General features: G+C 39.8%; 2 protein-coding genes across 5 annotated transcripts; one reads left to right on the top strand and one right to left on the bottom strand.

Moving 5' to 3' along the window:
* The first annotated feature begins 96 nt into the window (after nucleotides 1-96).
* On the top strand, nucleotides 97-12726 carry LOC117405808 (coiled-coil domain-containing protein 191). Its single transcript, XM_059028410.1, has 17 exons — nucleotides 97-378; nucleotides 654-692; nucleotides 1589-1730; nucleotides 2076-2225; nucleotides 2407-2585; nucleotides 2731-2954; nucleotides 3424-3589; nucleotides 4241-4431; nucleotides 4778-5021; nucleotides 5347-5786; nucleotides 6153-6268; nucleotides 6728-6810; nucleotides 7369-7470; nucleotides 8134-8277; nucleotides 8403-8555; nucleotides 9283-9437; nucleotides 10900-12726. The coding sequence occupies exons 1-17, from the start codon at nucleotides 304-306 to the stop codon at nucleotides 11030-11032; spliced, it is 2736 nt and encodes a 911-aa protein (XP_058884393.1). The 5' UTR covers nucleotides 97-303; the 3' UTR covers nucleotides 11033-12726.
* Nucleotides 12348-25264, bottom strand: LOC117405809 (palmitoyltransferase ZDHHC23-B). 4 transcript variants are annotated; one of them, XM_034009182.3, is made up of 5 exons: nucleotides 25042-25264; nucleotides 17921-18085; nucleotides 16347-17051; nucleotides 15296-15463; nucleotides 12348-14255 (listed from the first exon to the last, which is right to left on the bottom strand). In XM_034009182.3, exons 1-5 carry the CDS (start codon nucleotides 25071-25073, stop codon nucleotides 13985-13987), a joined length of 1341 nt encoding a protein of 446 aa, XP_033865073.2. In that variant the 5' UTR covers nucleotides 25074-25264; the 3' UTR covers nucleotides 12348-13984. The 4 variants fall into 4 exon arrangements, with proteins under 4 accessions (XP_033865073.2, XP_058884396.1, XP_033865074.2 ...); XM_059028413.1 differs by lacking the exon at nucleotides 25042-25264 and adding an exon at nucleotides 23615-23853; XM_034009183.3 differs by lacking the exon at nucleotides 25042-25264 and adding an exon at nucleotides 23273-23571.
* Nucleotides 25265-25494: the final 230 nt, after the last annotated feature.

The following is a 25494-nucleotide window of genomic DNA, read 5'->3' as shown; positions in this document are numbered from 1 at the left end:
TGTGTGCAATCGTGTCTGGGAGTTGTAGTTTTTTTTAATTTTACATTTCTTACATTGAACGGCATTCCCAAAAGTACTGTACTTCAATACCCAACACCCCACCTGACAAAGTTTACAACTACGGCTTCATGCTTGAGACTGTAACTACTTATTTTCTTTTCCGTTTCAGTTATGTTATCGATTTTTTTAAATTTTCTTTTATACAGTACATAAACGGTTTTTATGTTCCGACACTTTACAAATGCAAATTATTATGTTATGGAAGTAATAATAGTTTGTAAATACTCGTAGAAGAATAAAAAAATGACTCACTCTGGAACTAAACCCGACCTATTTCGTTGGAAGAGGTTCACTAAAAATAAAAAAGAAAGTCAAAAGGTATTTATTTATTTATTGTTTGTTTGTTTGTTTAACTCAACTGAACCTTTGCAAGTTCTATGTGGATCAGTTTCTCGATTTGCACAATATAGAAAATCAATGTTGACACATTTGTCCAGTTGCAGTTCACATAAAGCAAAGTCCATCACATCCGACTGTGTATTTGTTAAAAACAAAAAATATACTGTATGCATTATTTTATGTTTTTTCTTTATTATTTTATTTTCCCATTCATGAAAATTACAAACTGACTTTTAACATCTCATTATTTTCAGCCTCAATTAAACAATGAGGACATTGGTCACTGGATTAAGGTAAGACTCAGAGTGTAGTGTTAGAAAGTGGTAGGTGTACCAAAACTTGAAAACGCTGTCACATTGAAAGTGGTACTTTGTCAGATTTTAGTACAGGTGCAATCAATTGCGAGCTGATGGGTGTTTTCCTATTGCCAAGCAGAGGTATATTTAGCATTAATTATACATTATGTTTTTGCAAACTTAAACTAGAAACAATCAAGCACTATGCGCTGCGTACCACTTTTTACTGCATACCTGAAAATAACACTACAAGGGTGTTCTCGTGAAATGTATGTTTTGATCCGAGTTGAGGCGCATGTGTGAGCTATTTTTGATATTTATTTATAATTATAGCATGTTGTACAACCACTTGAAAAAACCTTTCAAAAGAAAAGTGTGCCAGTGTAGTATTTTATGAATAAAACACATTTAATGAAAAACGAGGATGCACTTCAAAATACAGGTGCATTAACTACACTGTTGCTACACTGTACTTACATTTAGTTTTATTATTTAATATAGGCACTTAAAGCTCGATGATGTGATATAGGAAAAATACAAGATGTGAATGTGTGTAGACTTACATCTTCACGATCACAGAATTGTGTGATAAATGCATGTTACACATTTTAGTTGATATTTTGAAGTGTATGCCTTTTCACTCTTCAAATGTTTCAGAGATGCCTACGTATTTATCTACTTATTTACCATATGTATGCATTTTTGGCATTTTTTTCAAGCTGAATACACTAAGATTCAACAAGGACAGTAAGATATAAAAACAATCAGAATCCCAACATTGATAATCATATAATACTACTCTAATAATTAAAGAATCGTTCTATAAAGCGGGTTTTAAAACAGGGCAATGTAACGATCTGCATTTGACAAAGCCTTTTTTTTTTGTTGTTCAGAGGGTTGAGCAAGCCTCAGAATTTGCTGTCTCAGAAGTGTTTTCAATCAAAAAGCCCACTGTAAATGGAAAGGCGAGGGGGCATGCAGTGGCACTTGAAAGCATTGATCAATTACAGGATCACGATGATGCCTATACAGAAGGTACTGTACAGTATTCTTTATCTTTTATAAGCCCCAATAGTGGTACCATTCTGCTACACACAGTAAGCCAAAATATAAGCAGCTTGAGAGTGCCTAATGTTGATCCAAGGTTGTATGACCCTCATGATATATCAAGCCCTGTAGGTGTTTCCTGTAAAATATCAGACCAAAAACAACATTATGGCTAGACCTTTGTTTTCCTTTGTTCACATTTTTGTGAAGTTTGTGAACCTGCAAGTGAAACGACCATTAAGACAAACTGGAAAGCCCCAAAAGGTCTCAGTACAAGTTAAATTGTGGGGGGAATAAAATAAGCAGTCCCACTGAAAGCCTGTGTGTTTTCAGCTCAGGAACTGCTGCATGACTGGATGAACTCTAAGCTCCGTCTGGAGCTTGAGATTGATGAAGAAGATGGGTTGGTGGACAGAACAACTCCCGAGCCTGCCCCCAGCAAACCACAAACGCCACCTTTTCTAAGATACAACAAGTTTGATGGTAAAGACCAAACTTGATACAGTATTTTTTTTGGTCTATATTTACTAGAGCCAACAGTGGCCTTACCAGATTAAGTAAAGCCAATATAAGACATATTAGATATATGCAGGTTGGTGTAGATGACCTCACAAAGTGACACCTAAAATGTGTTTTGTTTTGTTCTGAATTTGGTGTGTTACAGACCTCTACAGCCATCTAGAACAGGAAGTGGAGAGCTCCACAGCTCACAGATTTCTGCAGGAGCTCATGGAGAAGGAAGTGGTGGATTCTGGGATACTGGAAGACCTCAGAATGGATAAAGACAAAGAGACAAAGCGAAGAAAAGACCCCCGTCTGACCATGGAGCTGCGGCACCAGCAGGTGGGAGGGGCCTTTTTTTAATCACTGAAAATACTCCAGAGCCGTACACACCAACTAGTCACCCACAGGCACATCTCTGATAATTCTTGCTGCTGGCTACTTAAAGCAACTCACATGTAACTGCTGTAGGGTTGTTTCTGTGTAGGTAAAGGAGAACCGTGCGAGGCGGCAGGCTGAGCTGGAACGGCTGCGGAGGGAGAAGGCTCTGAAGAGAGAGGTTCAGGCCGAGGCGCAGCGCCTGCTTCAGGAGGAGGAGCGCAGGAGGCTGCTGGAGGCTCGCAGGCAAGAGGAGGAGATCCAGAGAGAGGTGGTGCGACTGCGCAAGGAGATGGCTGACAAAAAGAGCATCACAGACCAGGCCAGACACATGTACGATGTTAATGCAGTTTGAGGATAAAGGCAGCTTTCCCCCCAAAATGTTTCCAAGCATATGCTTACTCAAACAGGGTCCTGTGTGAGATTGTTTAATCTGCTGTTCGCTTTCTAATAGCCCGTATAGGCACTTTGATGGTTATATATCGGTGTGTCTGAATATTTCTTAATTTTTGTTTGTGTGTGTTTTTCTGTGGACATGATTTATTTTAGGAACAGACCAAAATCGTATTTGCTTTGTGAATGGAATGGCATATTAATTCAATTAGAACAGATGTATTAACCTAACAAGATACAACAGACACTTCTGCAGTTTAGGGATATTTACGTGGTTTGACACATGTGCACAGAAAACTACACCGATGTGACTATTCCGGAGATTGCTGTAACTACTGTATTCCCAACTGCTGTAGTTACTTGGGTATTGCTTGACTGACACAGTAATCTTTCATTCCTTGTTTCCCAGGGAGCGGGAGAGATTGGAGAGGAGGCAAGCCCTGGAGAGAGCTGCTCAGCCTCAGCCCCAGACAGATGTGACAGCTGTGCATCTCCAGATACAGACGGAGCAGCTCAAGGCAGAGAGACTGCGCAAGCTGCAGGCCGAGGCCCGGGTTCAAATCCACAACTTGAGGGTGAGGAATTTGAAAACACAAATACCAGCAAATAAACCTGTGACAAACTATAAAACAGCACCCGAACACCATGTTTGAAGGCCCAAAAGGCTGAACATTGTTTTGTTTTCATGAAATATTGCATTTTAAGGGTAAATGGCTAAAAAATCTGATTGATAAAGGGGCTATGAAAGGCACATTTAAATGTTTCATTACCCTTCAGATGTTTACTGTTCTGTTTTTAATAACGATATGAGCAGGGTTGGGGTCAATTCCTGTTTTTCAATTCCCATTCCTTTTTAATCAATTCTAACACATCATTGATCAAAATTGCAATTAGCTGGATTCTGTTCAAATGAGCTCCTCGCAGTGGTAACAAATTACTTAAATTGAAGTCACTGTTAGTCATATTGATGGGCTTCAAATTAAAGCAGTTAAGAACATAAGAACATAAAAAAGTTTGGTTGTTAGAACCTTATTGATCCCAGAATCTCATCAAGCAGCTTCTTGAAGGATCTCAGGGTGTCAGTTTCAACATGTTGTGTTGAACAATCACAACAGTTATGTCTAAAATATCAATTCCAGTTCCTTCGAAGGAATTGGAAATGGAATTGGAATTGAAAAACAGGAATTGACCCCTGCCCTGGATATGAATTGGTGTTGTGTGTGCAGTGTGTGCAGAAGCACTTCTCAGGCTGGTACACCCTGGTCCTGGAGCGCAGAATGAAGATGGGCAAGGCAGGGGCACTGTCTGATTGGAGGAGTCAGCTGCGGGCATTCCGGGCCTGGCAGGCGTACATGTGGACCAGAAGAGCAGAGCGAGAGGCCCAGCAAATTGAGGCCCAGCTGCGGGACGACAACAGGTGAGGGACAGCGAGTAAACCTTTTACTGCCTGGACCAGACAGGAAAAACACACCCCAGCAATTCCCAGAAATGTTTAGAACAAGCATTATGTTTGTAGTCAATGTTCACATATACAGTAGTTTCGCTTTTACTTCAGTGTGTTTAGGGAAATCTTCTCCTCTTGTAAAATTGTAGATTATTCATTGGCAGCAATATTTACATGTGAGACAAGTATAAAGGGGAATCACTGTGTTTTATGTATTGTACAGTAAAAAAGGAGCATTGTGGGGTTTTTTTTGTATGAGAAAAAAATACAATAAAAATGTAATTAAAATAATATTCTTTGCTAAACATATTTTTTGTAGAAAGAGGCAGCTGGCTACCGAGAGTGACCGGCGTCGAGTTCTGCGGCAGTACCTGACGGAGTGGCAGCTGTGGTGCAAAGCAGAGAGAGAGAAACGCGACCTGGGTGTGAAGAAGGAGGAGACCAAGAGGAAAATGGCTGCCTTGCTGGACGCGGCTTCCACAGGAAAACTCTGGACTGAAAGATCATGTGACGACAGGGCTACAGCACGGCATGCCCAAAATGATTCCTCAACACAGAAAGCAGTGAGTTATGGGCCTTTATGTCTGCTTCCAAGAACTGAGATCAACTAGCATGTGACTAGAAACCTGTCTACCCTCTTCTAAATGGCCTATCAATATATTGTTTAATATCATTCTAAAAGCATCATGGTGCAAGTACAATTAAAATAAAATAAACCTGGGCCTAACGTATAACAACAAGTAAAAAATCAAGATGTTAGACTGTCTCATTGTTTTATTAATTTGGGGTTGTATTGTATGGAAATGAAAATGGATATGGATTGACATGTTAAATAGGATGTACTGACCCATTTTGCTGTTGCTCATTCCTCTTCCATTTTAAGCACAGGTTCTGACGTTAAAGAACCCTGATTCAGCCTCTTCCTCCACAAAGTCGAAGCCTAAGCATGCGTGGCAGGTAACCAAAAAGCATGCTACCTTGAACGCAGAGGACCTCAGCAGAATCACGGAGCAGGCTACCGATTTGGAAACATCAGTTCCCAGCACCGGTCCAAAGAAAAGGGTGGATTTGCATGGCAGCAATTTCCAGAACCGCTACGACTTTCAGCGGCACATGATAGAGGAGCAGAAGAAGCAGCTTCTAGAACAGAAAGGGGTGATTCTGGAACTGCAGGAGAACCAGCGGCTGTTGACGCTCAAGCAGGAGGCTGAGCGCGCCACAGCTATGACCAAGGCCCTGTCCAACCCAGCACAGAAACATGCACTGAGCATACCTACCAAAGCAAGTGGAGGCCATCAGTCAAGCATAAAAACAGTAGAGGAGTCAAGGTATGTAGAAAAATGAGAGCACCATAATTCAACAGTTTCAGTGTAAGTCATGATGGAAACAAGACATAACTGGTACATGCACTGAAATGAACAATTAATGTATTCAATATTTCAATGTAAACATTTTTTTTTTCTAATATTAACATGCTCAATCGTTGGGTACATGGTATTACTCTAAATGTAATAATGCACTGCTTGGTAAGTGAATTGTATTTGTTCAGGCCATTAGAAATTCTGAAATCGATAATTACAATATGTTAGGACTTTAATGGCTGACACAAATAAAAACTGTTAAGTCAATCATGCAAAACCACATGTACTGTTGAAATACACTGATTGCTAAACAACTGTTTTAATGTCTTTCAGTGCACCTGCTCCATTGCAGACGCTTGGGCACAGTCTCCCAGAGGAAGCTAAGAGCAACGTGTCTAGTATTAAAGGAACACCTAGTCACACAGCTTCTCCTCACCCAACTGTTAAAGGTCAAGTAATTGCTACACAGTGCAGTGTGCTTCTTGTGGCCCTCAAGGGAATGGTATTTTCTGGATAATAACTTTGTATTAGTGCCACATTTTCTCTAGAGCTCTGGTGGTTTGTTTTTGGCGTACTTAGGCTTCTTAAGTGGCAAAAACTGCATGTTTGCACTTAGGAATTCAAAGTCTTATAGGCATTGTCTGTGTCACCGTACTGTAGGGATGTGTTTGTCAGAGATCGGTGTGATTGTGTTTTTTGAGTGTAAGGTTTGGCAATAGTTACTAGGACACAAATAATCATGGGCCTGATTTTCAAGCAAGTGTAAAGTTTGCTCCCTTTTTCTCAATGGAAAAACAATCTCACACTATTTTCTACATTTACAATGGGTTAATTCGTTTCAGAAAAAGATGGGGATGCTTGCCTCATCTTATGGCCCACAAATTACTAAAAACCCTGTCCATCCCCAGCTATGGAAGAGCGTGCAAAGCAGAGAGCAGAAAGGAGAAGAGAAATTGAAGAGATGAAGAGAAAACGGGAGGAAGAGAAGTTGGTGAGTGTCCACAGTTTGTTTAGGGTTCAGGTAGGGTGTGTTGAAAATATGAAGGGTGTTCTTCCATAAGGCAATGTTTTCCTGAGGCCGTGAACACCACAGTGTTCCTCTACTGCAGTGCTGATTTACATGTCTAGATGCAGTAGTTTATGTTTTAATAGCTGTTTGTATGCCTTTCCTTTACTTCTGTAACTTTGTAGCTGCTATCTGAGTCTCAGTATATTTTCAAAGTGTAAATTACTAATTTATTACCAAAAGGTATTAAAGGTTACAAGAAAAGCTAGAAGCACACCAAGTATATATTTTACAGCATTTTAAGTTCAGCTAGGATGTTATTTTTTCATTTTGTAACTTGTAAGAGTTGAATTTAACCTTGAACCACAAATGTATACTTTGGTTGTACAAAGTGTTAAAATCCACCCCCTCATATCTTCTTGCTGTGCGCATGGAGGTCATGGTGGCCTACTTCTTCATGATCCCGAGACCCGTAATGTTCTATCCTCCCTAGTGAGGGATATGTACAGACCCTTACTGACACACACCTTGTTGTTTGTTAAGGCTGAGCTGCAAGCTGCAGAGGAGGAGAGGCAGAGGAAAGAGGAGGCTGAGAAACAAGCCCTGCTGGAGAAGAAGCGCGAGGAGAAGAGACTGCAGAGACAGGTACAACTGGGAAACATGTCTAATCACATGATGTGCCTCCATTAGAGTGGACGGTCTAAAAGCAGCTATGGAATAGAAAAGAGAAATGCTGCTTAGGGTTCTTAGGATTTAAAAAAAAAAAATTGTAATGGGTTATATTTTCAGTTTGTAGATGCTGTCTGCTGACTGCTAGATTCATACTTACTATTTGCAATACCAAGTTTTGAATGTATTATCTGCAAATAATGTTAATCATCATCTCGACAAGCTTGCCATTAAGACTGTCTGCCCCTTTCTGTATGGAGACCAATGACGTTCCTCTATTAGGTCCAGTTTTCCATCAAGACCGTTTTACACTGTCCCTACTGATGTTGAAAATGTTGGTAAACCCACTGCTGTAGTATTTGATTGTGAGCAGCCTTTCAATGTGCTTACTTATCAAACTGAAGATTCATAAAGCTTTTTACTCCAACTCATTACTAGCACATTTTTGAAAGAGCAAACCATTACAATTACAAACCGTTAAACAACTCAAGTACATACAAGCCCATCAATTAAATGTAGATGTTTATTTCTGGTTTGGTAACATGCTTGTGATGATTTGGAGTAAAAAAGCTTTAAGAATCTCAATGTGCCTTCAGAGCTGAGAAGTGTTCAGTAAAATTCAGCTCTTTTTCTTTGTAGAAAGAGCTGAAGAAACAGAAGAGTTTGGAGAGACGACAGCAGCTGCAGACGAAAGCAGACGAGCACTATCAGAAATTCCTGCTGAAAAAACGAGGCCTGAAACCATGGAAACAGCTTCTGGAACACGCCAAGCACAACACGCAGGTAAAGCCGGCAGTAAACATGTCGTACACATGTCCAAATATAGTGCATGGTTTGTTTTGTGTTTTATTTATCTGAGACGTTTCTTGATCACTTGCTTTTTTTCCCCTTTTGTTGGGTCTCATCAGTTGGCTGAAGGTCATCATGGCTCCTCACTCCTCAGAAGGTGTCTTCTTTCCTGGCAGCAGATTGCAAATGACTCCCTCGCTGAGAAGACAGCCAGTGCTGCAGAGCTCTACCACCACATCCTGCTCAGGAGGTGCCTTAGCAACTGGTTAAAGGTAAATTAACACCATTACCACTCATCTGGAAATACTTCCTACAGGCAGGTACTGCTTTTAGATTTACACTCAGGAATGCTTAGGCGCAGGAAAAAGGGGTACTGGAATGCAACAACCAGGCATATAAATAAAAATCCTAACAGCTTTGCTGAGAGAGTCGCTCCTTTTTCTCACCTGGTATCATTTGGAGACAGAATGTTCTTTCAAATTCAGACATTTACTGTTGTTCTAAAAACAAACATATACTTATCCTTGTAATACTGTTACTCTTTTGATCCCTTGTGCAAGTGAATTGACCCCTTACACAGTCGTAGAGAGGACGTCTTACTAGATTGACTTGCCCAGAGACCCCCCAGGTTAACAGTACAATGATCTGACAGCTTACCCACTATGAGGGAAAAACATGGGAAGATGTTGAAGAAAATAACCTCTTTTTTTGTCTGGCACAGAGTAAAGGATGTATTGCAACACAGGCATGAATGCTAATTCAATTGTGTGAATACAGTATGATTCACTGGGTACTGGATAACACTTTACTGGAGTGGACCACGCAAAACATTTTGTGTGAACACAGCGTTAAAGTTGTGGAGGCCCATCGGAATTGTGCGACTGAAAAAAGCACAGCAGACCTGTATTATTTTGTCGAATACAAAAAGAAATCTTGAAATCAGTTTTCATTTCAAATATCCATCATCAGTTTCCTGTTTTGATTACCTTGTATTTCTAGTGCAAGAATTACACTTCGATATTAGAAGAGAAAGCTGGCCGGTTCTACAGAGCTTCTTTAGTGAAGAAGACGTTCCTGGCTTTACTCAATCACATCACAGAGGAGAAGATTGCAATGTGGGACAAGCAGAAGATTGCTGGTGAACACAATCAGAGGTTAATGATACTTTTTATTTAACGGTACTCATAGGTGCTTAACATGTTCAGGTTTTAAATGATTCTTGCTATCTTTAGACTGTTGATATGGCGATTTGTATTGCAAATAGGCACAGTAATCACAAATTACCAGAAAAGGAGGTTGTCTTTTTAGCACAGAAAGTCACTTGACAAGCCACCTGCTCAAACAGCATGTTAACCCTATGTGTTTTACTCATGGGTTAATTAATATTAAAGTAATAGTCTGTAAAGGCCAGTGTTGCAGTGCTTGGTTCCGAACTGCAGGGACTGTAAGTGGAAGTGGCATTGTCCTTGTTGGCTGTCCTTCATCTATAATCCTGGGAATACTTTTCACAGCTATTTCCATTTGGGACATAAAGGTTAGATGACAGGGCTGCCCTCAGAGCTCACATTCCTCACAAGCTGATCCCAGTGCTGAGTTTTCAAAGGAATACCATAACAAGCACATTGCAGCCGTGTGGTTTACCAGAGGCATGTTAAGAATGTTGAGTGTGGGCTCTGATTGGTGTAAAATATAGAGCAGGAACTGTAATCAGCTGTACAAAACAAGTGTCGCTATTTATGATTAAGTACTCGGTGATCTAAAGAGCAGAAATATCCATACTTCCACTGTTAAAACAAGCAAAGTAGAGCCCTGTTTTACAGACAGGTTCTACAACAACTTGAAAGATCCGTAGAAGAGTTTTCATAATATTAAATTAAGGCATGTTACTTTTTTTTGGTCAAAAAAATTATTTTATGGAATTATCAGGGCACTGACTTGCAGTGACACCTTCATCATCTAAAATATGATGAGGGCGTGAGATGAAATCTGCACAGCAGATGGCACTAGCCACCTGTGCTACAGTATATACCTGATGGTGACTTTGCAAGCGGTTTCAACTTATTACCCCGCCGGTAAATATTTTCATGCCAGACGACCAGCCACATGGAAGCTACATCAGGCACCTAGACCATGGAACCTAATAATATTGGATATTAGTTTTGGAACTGAAATGTTAGCTATGGATGTAAGGCAATCCTTAATCATTAGGAACCTGCATGCACCTCATCAGCAGAAACATTAATAAACCCCATCTTGCCGTATTATTGAACTAATGCCCGTCATATCTGGAATTCACTAGGATTATGGAATGGGTGAAGACAATAGAATTGACGAAGCATAGCTATGGCCAAAAGTTTTGCATCACCTAATTCAATTTAAAAAAATATATGAAGGGCGGCACAGTTCAAAGACATGCTGGCTAGGTGGATTGGCCTCTCTAAATTGCCCCTTAGTTGCCCTGCGATGGACTGGCGTCCCGTCCAGGGTGTAGTCCCGCCTTGTGCCCAATGTCTGCCGGGTTAGGCTCCGGCTCACCGCGACCCTCTGTAGGATTAAGCAAAACATTTGGCCATAGCTGTACAGTAGCCCTTTTAATGTTCTGGCTTGTATTTCCAGGAGGATTGTTCTGACCACCTTCCGGACGTGGCGAAGATTCCCCAAAATGATAAATGAAGAGAAACAAAAGGAAGAGAGGAGGGAGACGCTCCGCAAGAGAGTGTCTGAGATTCTCCCCGACTTCAGCACCTAGAACGTCAGGGTTAAGACGAATACACAAGGCTGTGCTTTTTGTGATTTAGCCCGGAAACCCCTTCAATTTATAAGCGTCTCTGCTGAGCTACCTTAGCCAGCTAGGTAAACTGGGTCCAGTCCACTATTTGTGTGAAGACAGCTGCAGTTTAGGCTAAGTTTGGAATTGTGTCCCTTCATAAGTTGTGTGTTATGAGTGCCATCAAAACACACCTTCTAGTAATATAATAGTTACATCAGAAACTGTAATTACAAATAATAATAAAACAAAAATGTTGCAAATCAGCACATTACTTCCTAATGCACAGTACACCTATTCATTGATTACAGAGAATTCTGGCTGAAGAATATTCTATGAGAATTTTACTCACTGTTAGATTCACGAGTGCTTGGGATAGAAGCTTCATGTGAGAGCATAATGGAGTAGGATTCACATATTGGCCTTTTTTGAATGTTTACAAAGGTCATCATGCTTATTCTGTGTATTCATTTAAAGACTCACACATGTGCCTAAGTTGTTGATTTATCTTGTAATAATAACAGTTTGATTTGGAGTAAAAACCTTGATAAATGTGGCACTATGTGCTTTAAAACATGTTTCTAAATCAGCAGTAAAAGCTGTATTTTAGGACGACCTCATTTGCATTCTCCCTAGAACTGTCCCAATGGATCATGATTTGGAAAACCAAAGGTGCTTTTATGTATAACCTACAGAATAAAAACAGGTTCTCTAAGTGGTTCTGTGCATTTCACATCATGTCCTAGAAATACAGAATTGAATGTAAGAAATGTCATGAAAAGGCTGAATGAATACCAGTAAGACATACTGTTTAATCAGTATGTTCATTTGAGTGAAAGATTCAAGCTGTTGAAGGTAAGGTTTATACTTTGTGAATCACAATGACAGGCAGAACATTGGGTCTGTGTTGCATCTTATGTATTGCACATCTTACCCACATTTTAGCACAAGCACTTTCTAATCCAGGGTGTTGCTAAAAACAGCAGCCCCCTATTGTTGGAAACAATTTATTTTGACACAGCGTCAAGTGAAAAAAAAACTTCTCAGCTTACCCGAGGAGTGTGAACGTTTGGGGTCTGATTTGTTGGAGGACATTCATTATAAGTCGATGAGGTGAAGGAACGATTTGAGAATGAAATGTTGAGTGTTGGAAATATGCTTAATGAACATTTGATGGTTATGTTGGCAGAGCTCCGTGCTACAGTATCTGGCAAAGACGATTTCTAATAGGCATTAAGAAAAAAATAAGTCAACAAAGATGTAAGATTTTATTATTGAAAATAAACTGACAGCACCCTTGTTTTGATTTTAAAGTTCATATTTAATTGTTTCATAGCATCAAAGACAAATCTTTACATTTATTAAAAATAAATTAATAAAGACAAAAACACAAAAAGTGCAAATGACAAGAAGTCAACACCAGTGGGCAAAATGGTGCCCGCGAGACCAGTGTTGTACCCACAATGCCATCTGACATAACCTGCAGCCTGGATATGGGTGTAGCAGTAGAGGAACTAAATTCTTTCTAATCTAGTAAACTGCCATCAATCTCTGCTTTTGTGTCACTTGGTAAATCTGTATTTATAATGAGATCTTATTTTACATTTTGGAAAAAGTAGTCAGTTTAAAAAAAAAAAAAAGAAAAAAAACAGGACCATTTGTCAACACCAGTTTATTTATCAGTTAAACTACTTTATTCCTGAGACTTAGTAACATGGCTAATGTGGATCTGCCACACCAATTACTGTTTTTTTTGCTGAATTATGTAGTGTCACTGTATTATTTTTTTATTAGCTCATAAGTTCTCACAGTGATTATACTTTTTGAACTGGCCTGAATGAATAAATCACAATAAGTATATGTGTGCATAAGTTATTTAACTTCCAAACCTATTATTATTACTATTATTATTATTATTATTATTATGACTTTGCAATCTCCAACCACTTCTGGAAACCCCTTTATATATTTAAAACGTTACAGTTAAATATATTGCACTTGATTAAACATATTAAAATATATATTATTTATATACAGGTATATTTTAAAACGGATACATACTTATATACATAGAAATATAATAAAATATTTGTTTTAACTCCAAAAATTAAAAATGCCGGCTATATGAGCACTGTGCTGTTTTGCAATCTATGGTGCATAATATTTTATTCTACTAGAAAGACATGCTTCAATAACATGCTGAAATGTATGAATTTCAATACCTAGTCAATAAATGAACTGCCTTGTCATTACCAGTAACAGAAAGCTGTTAAACACAGCAGTACACGAATCAGAACTAATCTTACAGTTCAAAAATCATGCTTCATTCTAAAAATGGCTACAATTACTAGTGCATCGTCTGTTTTAAGGTTAAAAAAAAAAAAAATCTTTCAAAGTCACTTTTTTGCAGGGGTACACAGAGAATAAATAAACCTTCGGCTTGTGTGTCTAACCTTGCGGTGGTGTTGGAGTTATTAATTCTATTAATATTATTAATTCTAGTTAAGTTATGACTTTGATTTGTGTGGCTTAATGCAGAATTAAGTTTTGGCTTTAAAAATATTGTCTGGTAGCTTTTTCCTAATGTCACCATACCAGATGTGGATGTTGGAAGAATCAGACGGGCTATGCAGATTGAATGAGCAAATGACACTTCTATCAACCAAATGTTAGGAAACAGCAACTGGAATCACTAATCACGTTCTGCCACTCAAACAACATGAAGTATTTTTACACTGTAACAGTAAGTTTTCATTTGTAATGTCACCTGAATATTGTCTAATACAGCAGCTCTTTGGAGAGAAGTAAACGTTTTCATCATATGCAAGGAGAGTGAAAACATTTAAATGAGTGGTTACTGCATTCTATCACACATCTCCTGTGTTATGTAAGCAAACCATATTTAGCCCTGGATTATTACTCTCTTTTTTGTTGCTACACCACGTCCTCTAGATGATGCTGAAGCGAGACGGAGGTGTTCATGGACAGGAACTCCCGCCAGTTGAGGAGAAAGCCGTGATTGAAGTGTCCCGTGTCAACGATCAACCCCCACAGCTGGCTGCGCCCGGACTTCTCCCGCAAGGCAATGCATGCTTCACGCTCCGTCACATTATAGCTCACATTGATCAGCTGGACGATAAACAAGTGCAGCAGCGCACCAGTCACGATGCAGCCGTACCAACAGCAAGTGAAGCACAGCGCAGAGCTGAGCACAACACAAACATGATGTCATCAATCAAGCAGTGCATTTCTTTTTTATGAATTACATCTCTGCTATAAAAAAAATATTACTTTCAAAATTGCATAGTATAGTGTATGGAAGTGCATGGCAAGTCAAATTTACAAAATGAGCTATGGCCACTTTTAAGTGTTATTCTGTAGCTTGTGTTCGGATTATAAATTAGTGCACTGCACCACCACCCAGTGGCCAAACGCTGTAATTTCTCTGTGATATAAAAACCAATTTCAATTTCTCTCTTTAAACAAATATGCATTTTCACCACATCTTCAGCCACAAACCAGGTGTGCACCGTTGACTGCATTTAGCACTCAAACATAAATTCGGAATTAAAACTGTAGGAAACCAAGTCAAAGCGACAAAGGTTTTAGTTAATGCATTGACCTGTTATTTTGTCAAATGCAGTGCAATAGCAAACATATATACATACTGTATACTTGACTGTGTAAAGTAGGTGAAGATAAAATAGTAATTATTGGGTTATAAATGCATATTCTGGATGTTATTTTACTCAACTTTTTTTTTTTTTTTTTTTAAATATAAATTTAGTGTGCCCAATTATTTTAGTGTGCTCCTCCGATCCCATGACTGAGCCATCTTCCTTTTTTACACCCAGGAACTCAAGAGTGGATGTCAGTGAGCTACTGGCCTCTGGAGGACAAAGGCCAGCCATGCTGGTATCTGCTCGAAGCACACTGGGCGCCTGGCCAGCAGGGTTCGCTGTAGCGCTATGAGGAGAAACAGTCCCGTGCCGGTTTTGCCACGGGAGCAGCAGAGCCAATGTGACGTTCCCTTCGGAGTCCCCAGCAAAGACCGGTGACTTCACACAGCCAGGACCTAAACCTGCGCTGTATAGTTCACCCAGCACACCACGTGGCTACACTTATCAGGTGAGCCACTCGGGACCCCTTTGATCTAAACTTTTGGCATGAAATTGAGAACACTAAGTAAAATCTGAGAATACTAGCAGTATCTTTAGCCTAAACAGAGTAAATGCACACTGTTACCTGTACTGGTCGTAGACTCCAGGGCAGTAGAAGAGGGCGGTGAAGACACTCTGTCTTGGACAGACGGAGCCCAGGGTCAGACTGATCCCATACGTCGACGTGAGGAGGAAGAGGAGCAGGGTGAGGAGGAATGCACGGTGATTAGCCTGCCCCACGCAGCTGTTAATCCTGGTTCCAGGAAATACACAGAACAAACATAAAACAGCAGAGACATGAACACCTCAAGTACCAGACTAGACTGCCCACTCAGTGATGTTCAGTGTGAAGAAACCACAAGTCATTCAATTAGCTAGACCACTGGGGCAACAGAACTGTACTGAAAAATGTACTTGAGTCATTTATTTGTTTCAAATATTGCTAAAAAGTGAGATATACAATACTATTCTGATCATCTCATCTTCCATTTAAACCCCTACGTGATGAACTATTCTCAACAGAACCCAAGTAGAGTCCTGGGTAATCTGAATAATCCCCTTGTTATGCATATATGGGATCATTTGAACTCAAAGGTAGATTACTAAAGAACTACTGTGATGCAGGCTTACAAGCTACAGAAATATAAAATGAAGTTGGATGGTAAAGTTATCTGCACCATATATTGGTAAATACAAGTTAAAACAACCTATAACTGGAAATCTCAGTTCAGGTCCTTCTGTAGCTCTACTAATGGTTCTCTGTAAACTTCTTGGGTTTAAAGAGAACTTTATCCAAGTTGAAACTTTCAGGCAGCCTTTTTTTTTGCTGGCAACTGCTGTATGTATTGTATTTTACTGTTTAATGTATTTTAGTGCGACATATTTAACAAGCTTCTCGATTTAAAACTGGTTTCAATGTTGGTGCATTTAACATGGGAAAAGTTGCTGGAGAATGACCTCTTCAAGCAGTTGGTTGCCTGAAAAGCTGCCTGAAAACATTGCTTGAAAGTTGCCTTGTATTTCATAGTCTATATACTGCAGGTGTGGGGAAGTGGGGAAGTGCTTCCTAACTGTGCCACCTGGAATAAATAAAGAACAAAGAAAAGGTACTATTTTATTAAAAGCACAGCACCCACCAAACACAGTGATGGTCCAGCCTCTGCACACATGCAACACAGATTCTGCAATGTCCGGCACGGGGAGGCCGTACAATCTTACACACACGGCACCAGTTCTTTTCAACATTCTCACTGTCAACCAGTGGTTTTGTGTAACCCCCATTGTCCTTCGATGGGTGAAAGCCATTGCTGACCGACTCATGATGCACACCATTGGAACCTACTTTGCTGTCTTTTTGTGGCTGCTTATGGTAATATTTCGCAGTGCTGTGATCACAACCAGTCTCTTTGCTGTTCTCGATGTAGCCAGGGTTTTTCTTGGCTTGTGCCAGACACAGCAGTGTGAGAATTAACCCGCTGGTCAATACAGTCAACTGAAGAAGGCTGACATCCCCCATTGGGACAATTTTAGTGAGAAACAGGTAGTATGTGTAGCCCAGCGAGAAAAGGGCCAGGCTTAGGAAGAAGAGAGTGTGACCCTTCCTGCGGTGAGTAACGTAATAGTACCACAGAACAAAGACTGGAAGGGCTGTCAGGATGACGAGGGCCAGCAGGAAGTGCAGAGCAGCAATGTGGAGGAAGATGGGAAGCAGCACGAGTGGAGGCAGGATTGTGATGTCAACCCGCTGGGCTCCCGAGATCCAGGGCAATCGGAAACGGTCCGACAGAGTCTCTGCGACGCGAGACAAAGAGTCAGGGTTTAGAGGCTCGCATTTGCACCACCTGTTGAACAAAATAAAATAATAAATATAAGTATTTATATTTAACAGTATCATAGAGAATACTGTACCGATGTATTTTGTTTACAACAATGCTGTTTTTTTTTTTTAACTCTTTAAAAAAAATTTTTTTTAAGTCTTTAAACCCTGAAGAGCGATGTGAATGTGCTGTGGCCTCCTCACCCAGTTCTCCAATATGTGAATCTGCCATTGTAAACAGAATGTGACCCCCGGCCCTGCAGTACATGAACGCAGTGCCCTCCGCGCTCACTCCATGTGTTATCTGTCACAGGACTCTGTGCTCTCCTCCACGCTCACTCCATGTGTTAACTGTCACAGGACTCGTGTGCTCTCCTCCACGCTCACTTCATGTGTTACCTGTCACAGGACTCTGTGCTCTCCTCCACACTCACTTCATGTGTTACCTGTCACAGGACTCGTGTGCTCTCCTCCACGCTCACTCCATCACTCCATGTGTTACCTGTCACAGGACTCGTGTGCTCTCCTCCGCGCTCACTCCATGTGTTACCTGTCACAGGACTCGTGTGCTCTCCTCCACGCTCACTCCATGTGTTACCTGTCACAGGACTCGTGTGCTCTCCTCCACACTCACTTCATGTGTTACCTGTCACACGACTCGTGTGCTCTCCTCCGTGCTCACTCCATGTGTTACCTGTCACAGGACTCATGTGCTCTCCTCCACGCTCACTCCATGTGTTACCTGTCACAGGACTCGTGTGCTCTCCTCCGCACTCACTCCATGTGTTACCTGTCACAGGACTCGTGTGCTCTCCTCCACGCTCACTCCATCACTCCATGTGTTACCTGTCACAGGACTCGTGTGCTCTCCTCCGCACTCACTCCATGTGTTACCTGTCACAGGTCTCGTCCAGGTCCTCGCAGTTACAGCAGCAGGCAGCTATGTGGTTCTTCTCTCCATTGCGGTCCAGGTACTCACAGCAGCACAGAGACTCCTCCGTCTCCGGCAATTTCAAGGCTTTCCTCTTCATCTGCGCCCTCTCCATGGCTCTTACAATCCTTCAAGAGAACACAAAGAGATTTCAATCTGGTAATATGTGACTAAGAATCGATGTCATACTGTACATATCCCACAAAAAGAATATCCCTGAACTCACAATAGCTTATTGTACAGTAAATACCCAAGCACAGCGTGACCAAACTTAGCTAATCAGTTCCTACAATATGGCCCTTGTTAGCAAAAACAATCACAAGTAGAAATCATGGACAGCAGGGCTAAATTCCTCATGCCAAAAAAACTCAAACCGTTTAAGAAATAACAACATTAAGTAATTTATTATATATAATACAAAATAATAACAATTCAAGGACAACCATATTAGGATGTGGTTGTGGGACTGTCTGCGTATGAACAGTGGGTTGTCAAGGGTTATTGTCATCAGGTGCAAAACAGTGTCAGTTTTCTAGGTAATCCAACTGGGCACTAGGAAATCAATACAGCAGTGTTTCCATTGCATGATGCTATGTTGCTCAGGTGCATCCTCAAACCTGTTATTGCTGAGCCGCACTATTCCCAATTAAATCAAATCCCTCCCCAAGGTATTTATTGCATAACTACTTTTCACCACTACTCTGTTAAGCTGTGCGTTGGTTCAGCTTGGACTGAGAATGCTTCATTAAGACTTGTAGGGAAGAAGTCCAGTCTTTTAGCGACTGTATTAAGATTAAGAGTTTTCTCATTGAAATAGACTGCAGCTACTGTCCAGGCTCTGTTTTAATGCATTGAAAAGTAGAACATATCTGAATATCTGAAAGTATAAAATGGGTGGGGGTGGTGGAGGGGGGCCGATAGGAATTGTAACTGATACATCGACGTTTATATCCAAGCGTTTATGAAATATGACTATTTTTTGTATTTTACATAAAATGGGAAGATGAAGGGAAAATTAAAAAGTAAAAAACAGCCTGAAATGGGATCACTGCTCCCAGTGGACAGACAGTAACTAGGACAGGACTTAATAGCTGCCTACAATAACCTCCTTCCTAGATATAGGTTATTTAGTGGAGTTCCTGTGCTGGAGATCCTAATACCTTCCTTCCAAGGCTGTTACTACAGCAAGTACCTTTTTCAAAAGGTTTTTTTGTTGTCGTTTTGTTTACAGTTGTATTTCCATGGAACTGTCCCCAGTTGGCAACCCCAAAAGAACTACCTCCTGATTTTTTTTTTTAATATTGTTTATGGTTTTGGGTTGAGTGTTTCTAGAATCTTCAAGCAATATCAAAGTACTGTATTCTTATGTTGTTCAAAATATGAGGCAGGCTTTTGTGTGAAAGTACCATTAATTTCTTAGCGATTTAGCCAGCAGGAAGCTGTAGTTATGAAATTAAACCAGACAATCGATATAAAAATGCACTCTAAAAGACGATGATGATCCCAACCTGGCTCTGAATTACATTTCAGATGTTGAAAATCAATCTTTCAAGGAGATTCCTATCGGCTCACACTGTCTGTTATGCAGCGTTAACACGAAAACCGAACATCGGAACCCAAAAGCTTGGGACACAGCAAAATGTTTTTGCTTATCGGTGAAGTGAAACATCCCACAATACGGATCAGCACTTCATAAAAAGCTTCTGCTGGTTTTAAATTCAATCACATAATGCACTTTCAGCGCACTTTAACAAACACCAAACCACTCACCACAAAGGACCTTTCTCAAAAGGCCAGATTGCTCTGCTGTCTCTTACAATGGAAGTAATCTGATACCTTTGATTTGACTGGCAAAAAAACAAAAAAACCTCTCACCTGTGAACATGTGCAGAACTACAGCCGACACGTTACCCTCTTGCTACCATGGAATTAAAACTCAGTGACACTTAAAACAGCAAAGCTTTATATTTTATGTTAATTTACACGAATGTTTCATTCAGTAATTGTAGTGTGTTTTGAAACAGAGTTTTGCCAACAACAAAATACTGTCTGGCAATAAATTATCAACTCGTGATTCATGTTACAATCATGGATAGGCTAGTTAATAGCGCTGTATTTATGTAATCGGATATAAAAGAATGCAACTTAATCTAAACATAAGTAGCTTGATCAGCAGAACAAGCGCAACCAAAGAAATGCAGCCAGTTAAGCAGCCCGGATTGTATCACTTTGTGTGCCGATACTAACCTGCGCAAAATTTTGATTAGAGGTATGCCTGTGACATACAGGTGACCAACCGCAGGTATAAAATCAAAATCACATTTCCAAAATCCAGCCAACAGCAACCGCGTGTCGGCTTCTTCAATGTAATTCACAGGATGTAGAATAACCTATTTTAACACATGTGTGAAGTACAGTCCTGTCCGCACACACAGGCACCTTCAATGTAATTCACAGGATGTAGAATAACCTATTTTAACACATGTGTGAAGTACAGTCCTGTCCGCACACACAGGCACCTTCAATGTGGTTGAGCTGGAACAGCTGGTGAATAAAGTTATTTTTGACCGGAGTCAGAATCAGTTTGAATCCTGTCCAGGACACTTTGACCTAACTCAAAATAACTACTCGCCAGCCCAGAACAACTGTTAGAAAAGGAAATATCTTTTAAACACATTTGGTGACATAAGCAAACTGTACATGTGTTTTACCCACTCTGCATCCTCAAACCACTTCTACTGTACAGCGCCCAAAATATGGTTTTACTATATTTACAAGTTGTTGGGGGTTTTTTTGTTTTATTTTTTTTACAGACTTCCTTTTAAAAAAAAAAAAAAAAAATTCAATCAATTTTGCAGTCAATTTAACCATTTTCAACTGCTTTAGAGAGTGTTAGAACATTATTCTCTTTTTCAAAGACACTCTTTATTCTAAGTGAATCCTCCTTTAAAAAGTATTTAAACAGTCCTTAAATTTTAGTAAATAGGGCCCATTGTACCAAATCCGACCATGAAGAAACATGTTCTGCATTTTTGTTTTTCACCTCCGAGTTGTAGCCTTCTGATGCTGCTGGTAGTTTCTGTATGAAACTAACATTGTGTAAATATATATATATATATATTATATAGCCAAAAAGATCTAATTCCTGATAGGAGTACATAGATTATAGAATACTGTAGCAACTATTACCAAAAAAGAATGGTATTCTAGTATTATGTGAACATTACTGTGGGACAGTTTTTAATCCAATTGAATGAACCTGTCTCAAAAGGATGATACACACTCTGCTAAATATGTGTGAACTGTAACATAATGTTAGGAACATGCATACCCCCACACCCACAACCTGACCATGGCTACAAACCAAACTAGAACCATGGACTACATCCATAACATGCATCAGTATCTCTAAAGAAATGACCATGACTTGTTTGAAAACCAGACAAGCAATTCTTCAATACCCTTCAATAGTTCAGGCAGTCAGAAGTCCGTACTCTGAAAAAGTGACCTCGATCTGCAGTATGTGGAACAATCTACTTCTAATATCCAGGAAAGATTTCAACAAATTTGCAAGCAAAAATCAAGATAACCAGGAATAGGCACTAAATATGTGAATCAATCAGCTGTTTGTGTTCTCTGTTCATGACGCTTTGGTCAACAGATATTCCTGCAGTTTCGTCAAAATCTCACATACGTTTTTCAAGCCGAAGTGAAAATGACTTGGATTTGCGCCTCAGTGCCTAAAAACACTGCCACAAGTTTCACACCAGCTGCTTCCTCCCCTCCGCAATTACTTTCACTGATGTTGTTAAAATTAGATGGCAACCAAGCAACAGCAGCAATGCTAATTTTGATATATATCCTCCTGAAAGACCTGGCTACAACAGTACATTTCTGTTGTTGCATATAGCCAATAAATGCTGAAATCTTGCAATTGAGCTTACTCTATAATCAACACATACCAAAGCACCTGCAACACAGAAACATTATATATATATATATATATATATATATATATATATATATATATATATATATACACATTATATATATAATATCTCACATCTGCATAACAGTCCCTGTTCATGTCTTCTCTGTGTCATGTATGATTGCAAGGAGTTCTGTTGTTTTTAAGTTCTTTAAAGAGGCTCAAAACAAGCACCACGTTTCTTGCTTTTAAATACGCAAAGCCTTTCTAAAGAATATTCTTCAGTTTCCATGCCCAGCCCTGGTTTGCAGTGCTGTGTGTTTGGGAGGTCATGGTAAACCCATGAAGCACCTGCCAGCCCCCTTTGCAGGCAGGGCAGGGCAGGACCTCCTGTATCAGATGCTCACTGAGCTGCTCCACTCACTTCATCCTCATCCTGACAGTTAGTAACGCCCGGATCTGAAGAACACATCTGCACATACAGCTGCTCATCACTACACTACACAACAAGAACTTCAGAAAAAAAGTTAAAGACTGTGTACAGTAGGCCACTCTGTGTCACTGTCACATGTAGCATGCACGTTTAAAGCAGTTCATAGTTTCAAACAGCTACCATTCAACTCTCTTGAATCATCCTGCTTTAAAGCCTTTTGATGTGGCTCCAACTGAGCTGAAAAGTTCAACACCACTATACAGATTTTGGAATGAGGACCTGGTTTAATGACCAGGTCAACATGTAAAATTAAGCTATTTTAACTGATGAATTAATACTGCCAGCTTTCCACTTTGAATAATACATGTGTCTCCTCTCCAGTCAACAAAAGCTATTATTGAGTGAATGATGAATGTTTTAGTAGGTCAATTGCCAATCTGTATGCAATGCTGTATACAGTAGCCCAAGTAGAACCCTATAACAATGAATAAATGAATTGGCTTCTGTTATGTTACAATAATATATATCGATTTTATTTACATAAATTACACACTTGCCTACATTGTATACCTCAGTCTTCGTAAAGTAAAAGAAAAAAATGTCCATGTGGAGAAAACTCGTTAGGAAGTAATTAAAAAAGGAGTAAACAGGAAATCTAATGTGGTGTGAAAACCGACCTTCCTTATATTAGGCTGCATTATTATGGGTCTGTTCGTGTGTTTGTTAATTCTACTTTATGTTCTTCGGTTTATTGGAAAAAAATAAAATAAATCTTAACAGAATAGAAGCTGAACATACAGCACATCATGAACTTCGTTGGTAAAACTCTACCAAATTGGCATCCACCCAAAATCAAAATGTATTTTGTCGGACCTATAAAAAGAAAAAGAAAAAACTTCTAAAAGGAATTTAAAATAATGCCCAAATAAATATATCAAATATAAATCTTCCTACCTGTGCGACTGCAGATCAGCAAGTTAATCACGTTGCATATTCTGCTGTAACTAAGCAATGCAAGACAATCTACTGCTTAGGCAAACAGTCCCCCTTTTCGGTCAAAAAGAACACGTTTTGTGTGATTCGAATAAGTACTGCTCTCTAAGGGTCGCCAGGCAATGTTGAGCATTCCTAATCTCACATACACCAAATGATATATATTTTTTAAACTGAATGTGCATGAGAGTAATTCTATCGTGAGTACAAGCGACTCGCCTGACACAATACACAAACTGCTCTGGCAACTTCCTGGATCCTCCTTGATCATGTGACATCATGATTCGCGAGCAGAACACTAACCCTTGGCTTTCCACAGGTGTCTGTATTTCTGGAGACTTGTTTCCACTTTGCTTCCATCTACCCTCTGACTTGCAAGGGGTTTTCACTTCCACAGTACCGTATTCACTACTCAACATAAAAAGGACGTGGAGCCGTCAGAAAACACGTACTGTTTTGCTTTTTTGTAGAATGCATCAAAATAAAACGAACAACATTTCAATTCACTGACATTAATGTATGTTTGCATCGCTATATGCATCCGTTTTTATATGTTTAGTTAATTTTAAATAACTTCCTACTGCCAAATTCTGTTATCCATTAAAGACCGTTCACAAGAGTGTTGTGTCGCTCATGTGTTACCAAACTCAAAAGGAACGTAGCGCCCATGGGCACCAAGCGATAACGAGAATAAGAGAAAGAGGAATCGTGACAGGAGTGCGTGACTCAACAACAGGATCATAAAGACTTTTCTTGAGGTAGGCTGTGTTGGTAGTATTTCATTTTTCATTGTTGTGTTTTGGTTATTTGATTCAACCTCCATAGTTTGTCTGTTGCTAGATGTTGGTTTTTAAGTATTTCAAAAATAATAGCAATAACGTCAATTTATTTAAGACTAGATGCCAAGACAACCGAAGGCACTGAGAAAATACAAACGATACAATCAAATTGCTTGAGGAGCCATTACCCATTGAAAGGTATAAAGAACATGTGAGTCTTTGCTGTTTAGATAGAGTATGGGGCATCTCAGGTATTGGGTTGACACACATACAGTAATATTTGAAATAAAGACATCCCAGGGTGGCACAGATGTGTTCTTTGTGCCAGTCAGAATCCTAGTGGCAATATTTTGTACCAGCTGTAGTCAATAATACATGCAGAGAGACAAGCAAGAATAGCATTCCATTTGTTTAAATGAGAGGACATTAAGTAATTTGTGATTTTGTTTCTCACATACCTGGCTATTGTAATTAGTTGATTTAACAACATTGCCTTCTATCTAAAAAAATGTACATGAAAAACCACATCACACGTGTGATATACGTGGCTGGTTTCATAGACCCCCAGTAGCACTAAGCTAGCTCCACCGTGATCCACCGTACTTAAATTAACATTGTTAAAGTTAAAGTTTAGGGCTAATTGGGAGATGTGAAACCAGCTGAAGGTGTGTGAAATAAGGATTTAGGTATGTGAGAAAGAAGACTCCCATTGCAATTACATTTTTGGAGCTTAACTTGAGATTCATTAGATACACCTCTTATGGCACTAATTCCATCCCTCATCCAAAAGTGTAAAAATGATTCCCACTGGGACTGCCAACACACATCTTGTTTGTTTAAAATACAGTAGGTATACTGGGCTACCGAGAGATAATGCTATAGAACAGGTTTGATTTCTGATGCTGAACAGCTATGCTCTGAAGGTTCGGAGGGATAAAGATCAAGACTTACCTGACATAGGGTTGCACTCTTGAGGGGATCATCCTTACAAGCAACTTCTTGCAGGCCTGCCCCCTGTCAATATGCAGACACTGAAGGATGTCAATAAACAGGACAAAAGTGTGATACAGACCCACTTCTATTCCATGCCCTGGTGTCTTCAAAGACGGCAAACAGCATTCATCTTGGAGGGTGCATGGTTTTCTTTTTCAGTCCTGTGCTGGCAAACAGGAACCAGCAGCTTTCTGCTGTGGGTCTTATGTGGGTGATGACATGGCGTCACATGGTTGCTCCCCCCGCAAGTTTCAGAGGTATAAATACATAGCATGTCAACTGTTAATTAACAACTTTATTCAAGAGCAGTGCAGTTGTTCAGAATTTAGTGGGAAAGGAAGTTGGCACATCTTCAGTTGTAAAGTGATAGCTGCATGGTTATGGGGTAGGATTTCTTTCATTCTAACTAGG

The sequence above is a fragment of the Acipenser ruthenus genome, chromosome 8 (genome assembly GCF_902713425.1).
Source record: "Acipenser ruthenus chromosome 8, fAciRut3.2 maternal haplotype, whole genome shotgun sequence".
NCBI lineage: Eukaryota > Metazoa > Chordata > Actinopteri > Acipenseriformes > Acipenseridae > Acipenser > Acipenser ruthenus.
This window is presented reverse-complemented; position numbering and strand designations above follow the sequence as displayed.

Bases quoted from the DNA above. Each gene is read 5' to 3' on its own strand.
- LOC117405808 (XM_059028410.1), top strand. From the start codon at position 304: ATGACTCACTCTGGAACTAAACCCGACCTATTTCGTTGGAAGAGGTTC. The intron at 2,586-2,730 runs GTGGGAGGGGCC...GTTTCTGTGTAG, and splicing joins TGGAGCTGCGGCACCAGCAG to GTAAAGGAGAACCGTGCGAG. The intron at 9,438-10,899 runs GTTAATGATACT...TTGTATTTCCAG, and splicing joins GCTGGTGAACACAATCAGAG to GAGGATTGTTCTGACCACCT.
- LOC117405809 (XM_059028413.1), bottom strand. From the start codon at position 23,730: ATGTTGAGTAGTGAATACGGTACTGTGGAAGTGAAAACCCCTTGCAAG. The intron at 18,086-23,614 runs GTTAGTGTTCTG...GTTCTCTTGAAG, and splicing joins ACACCTGTGGAAAGCCAAGG to GATTGTAAGAGCCATGGAGA. The intron at 17,052-17,920 runs GTAACACATGGA...TTTGTTCAACAG, and splicing joins CTGGACGAGACCTGTGACAG to GTGGTGCAAATGCGAGCCTC.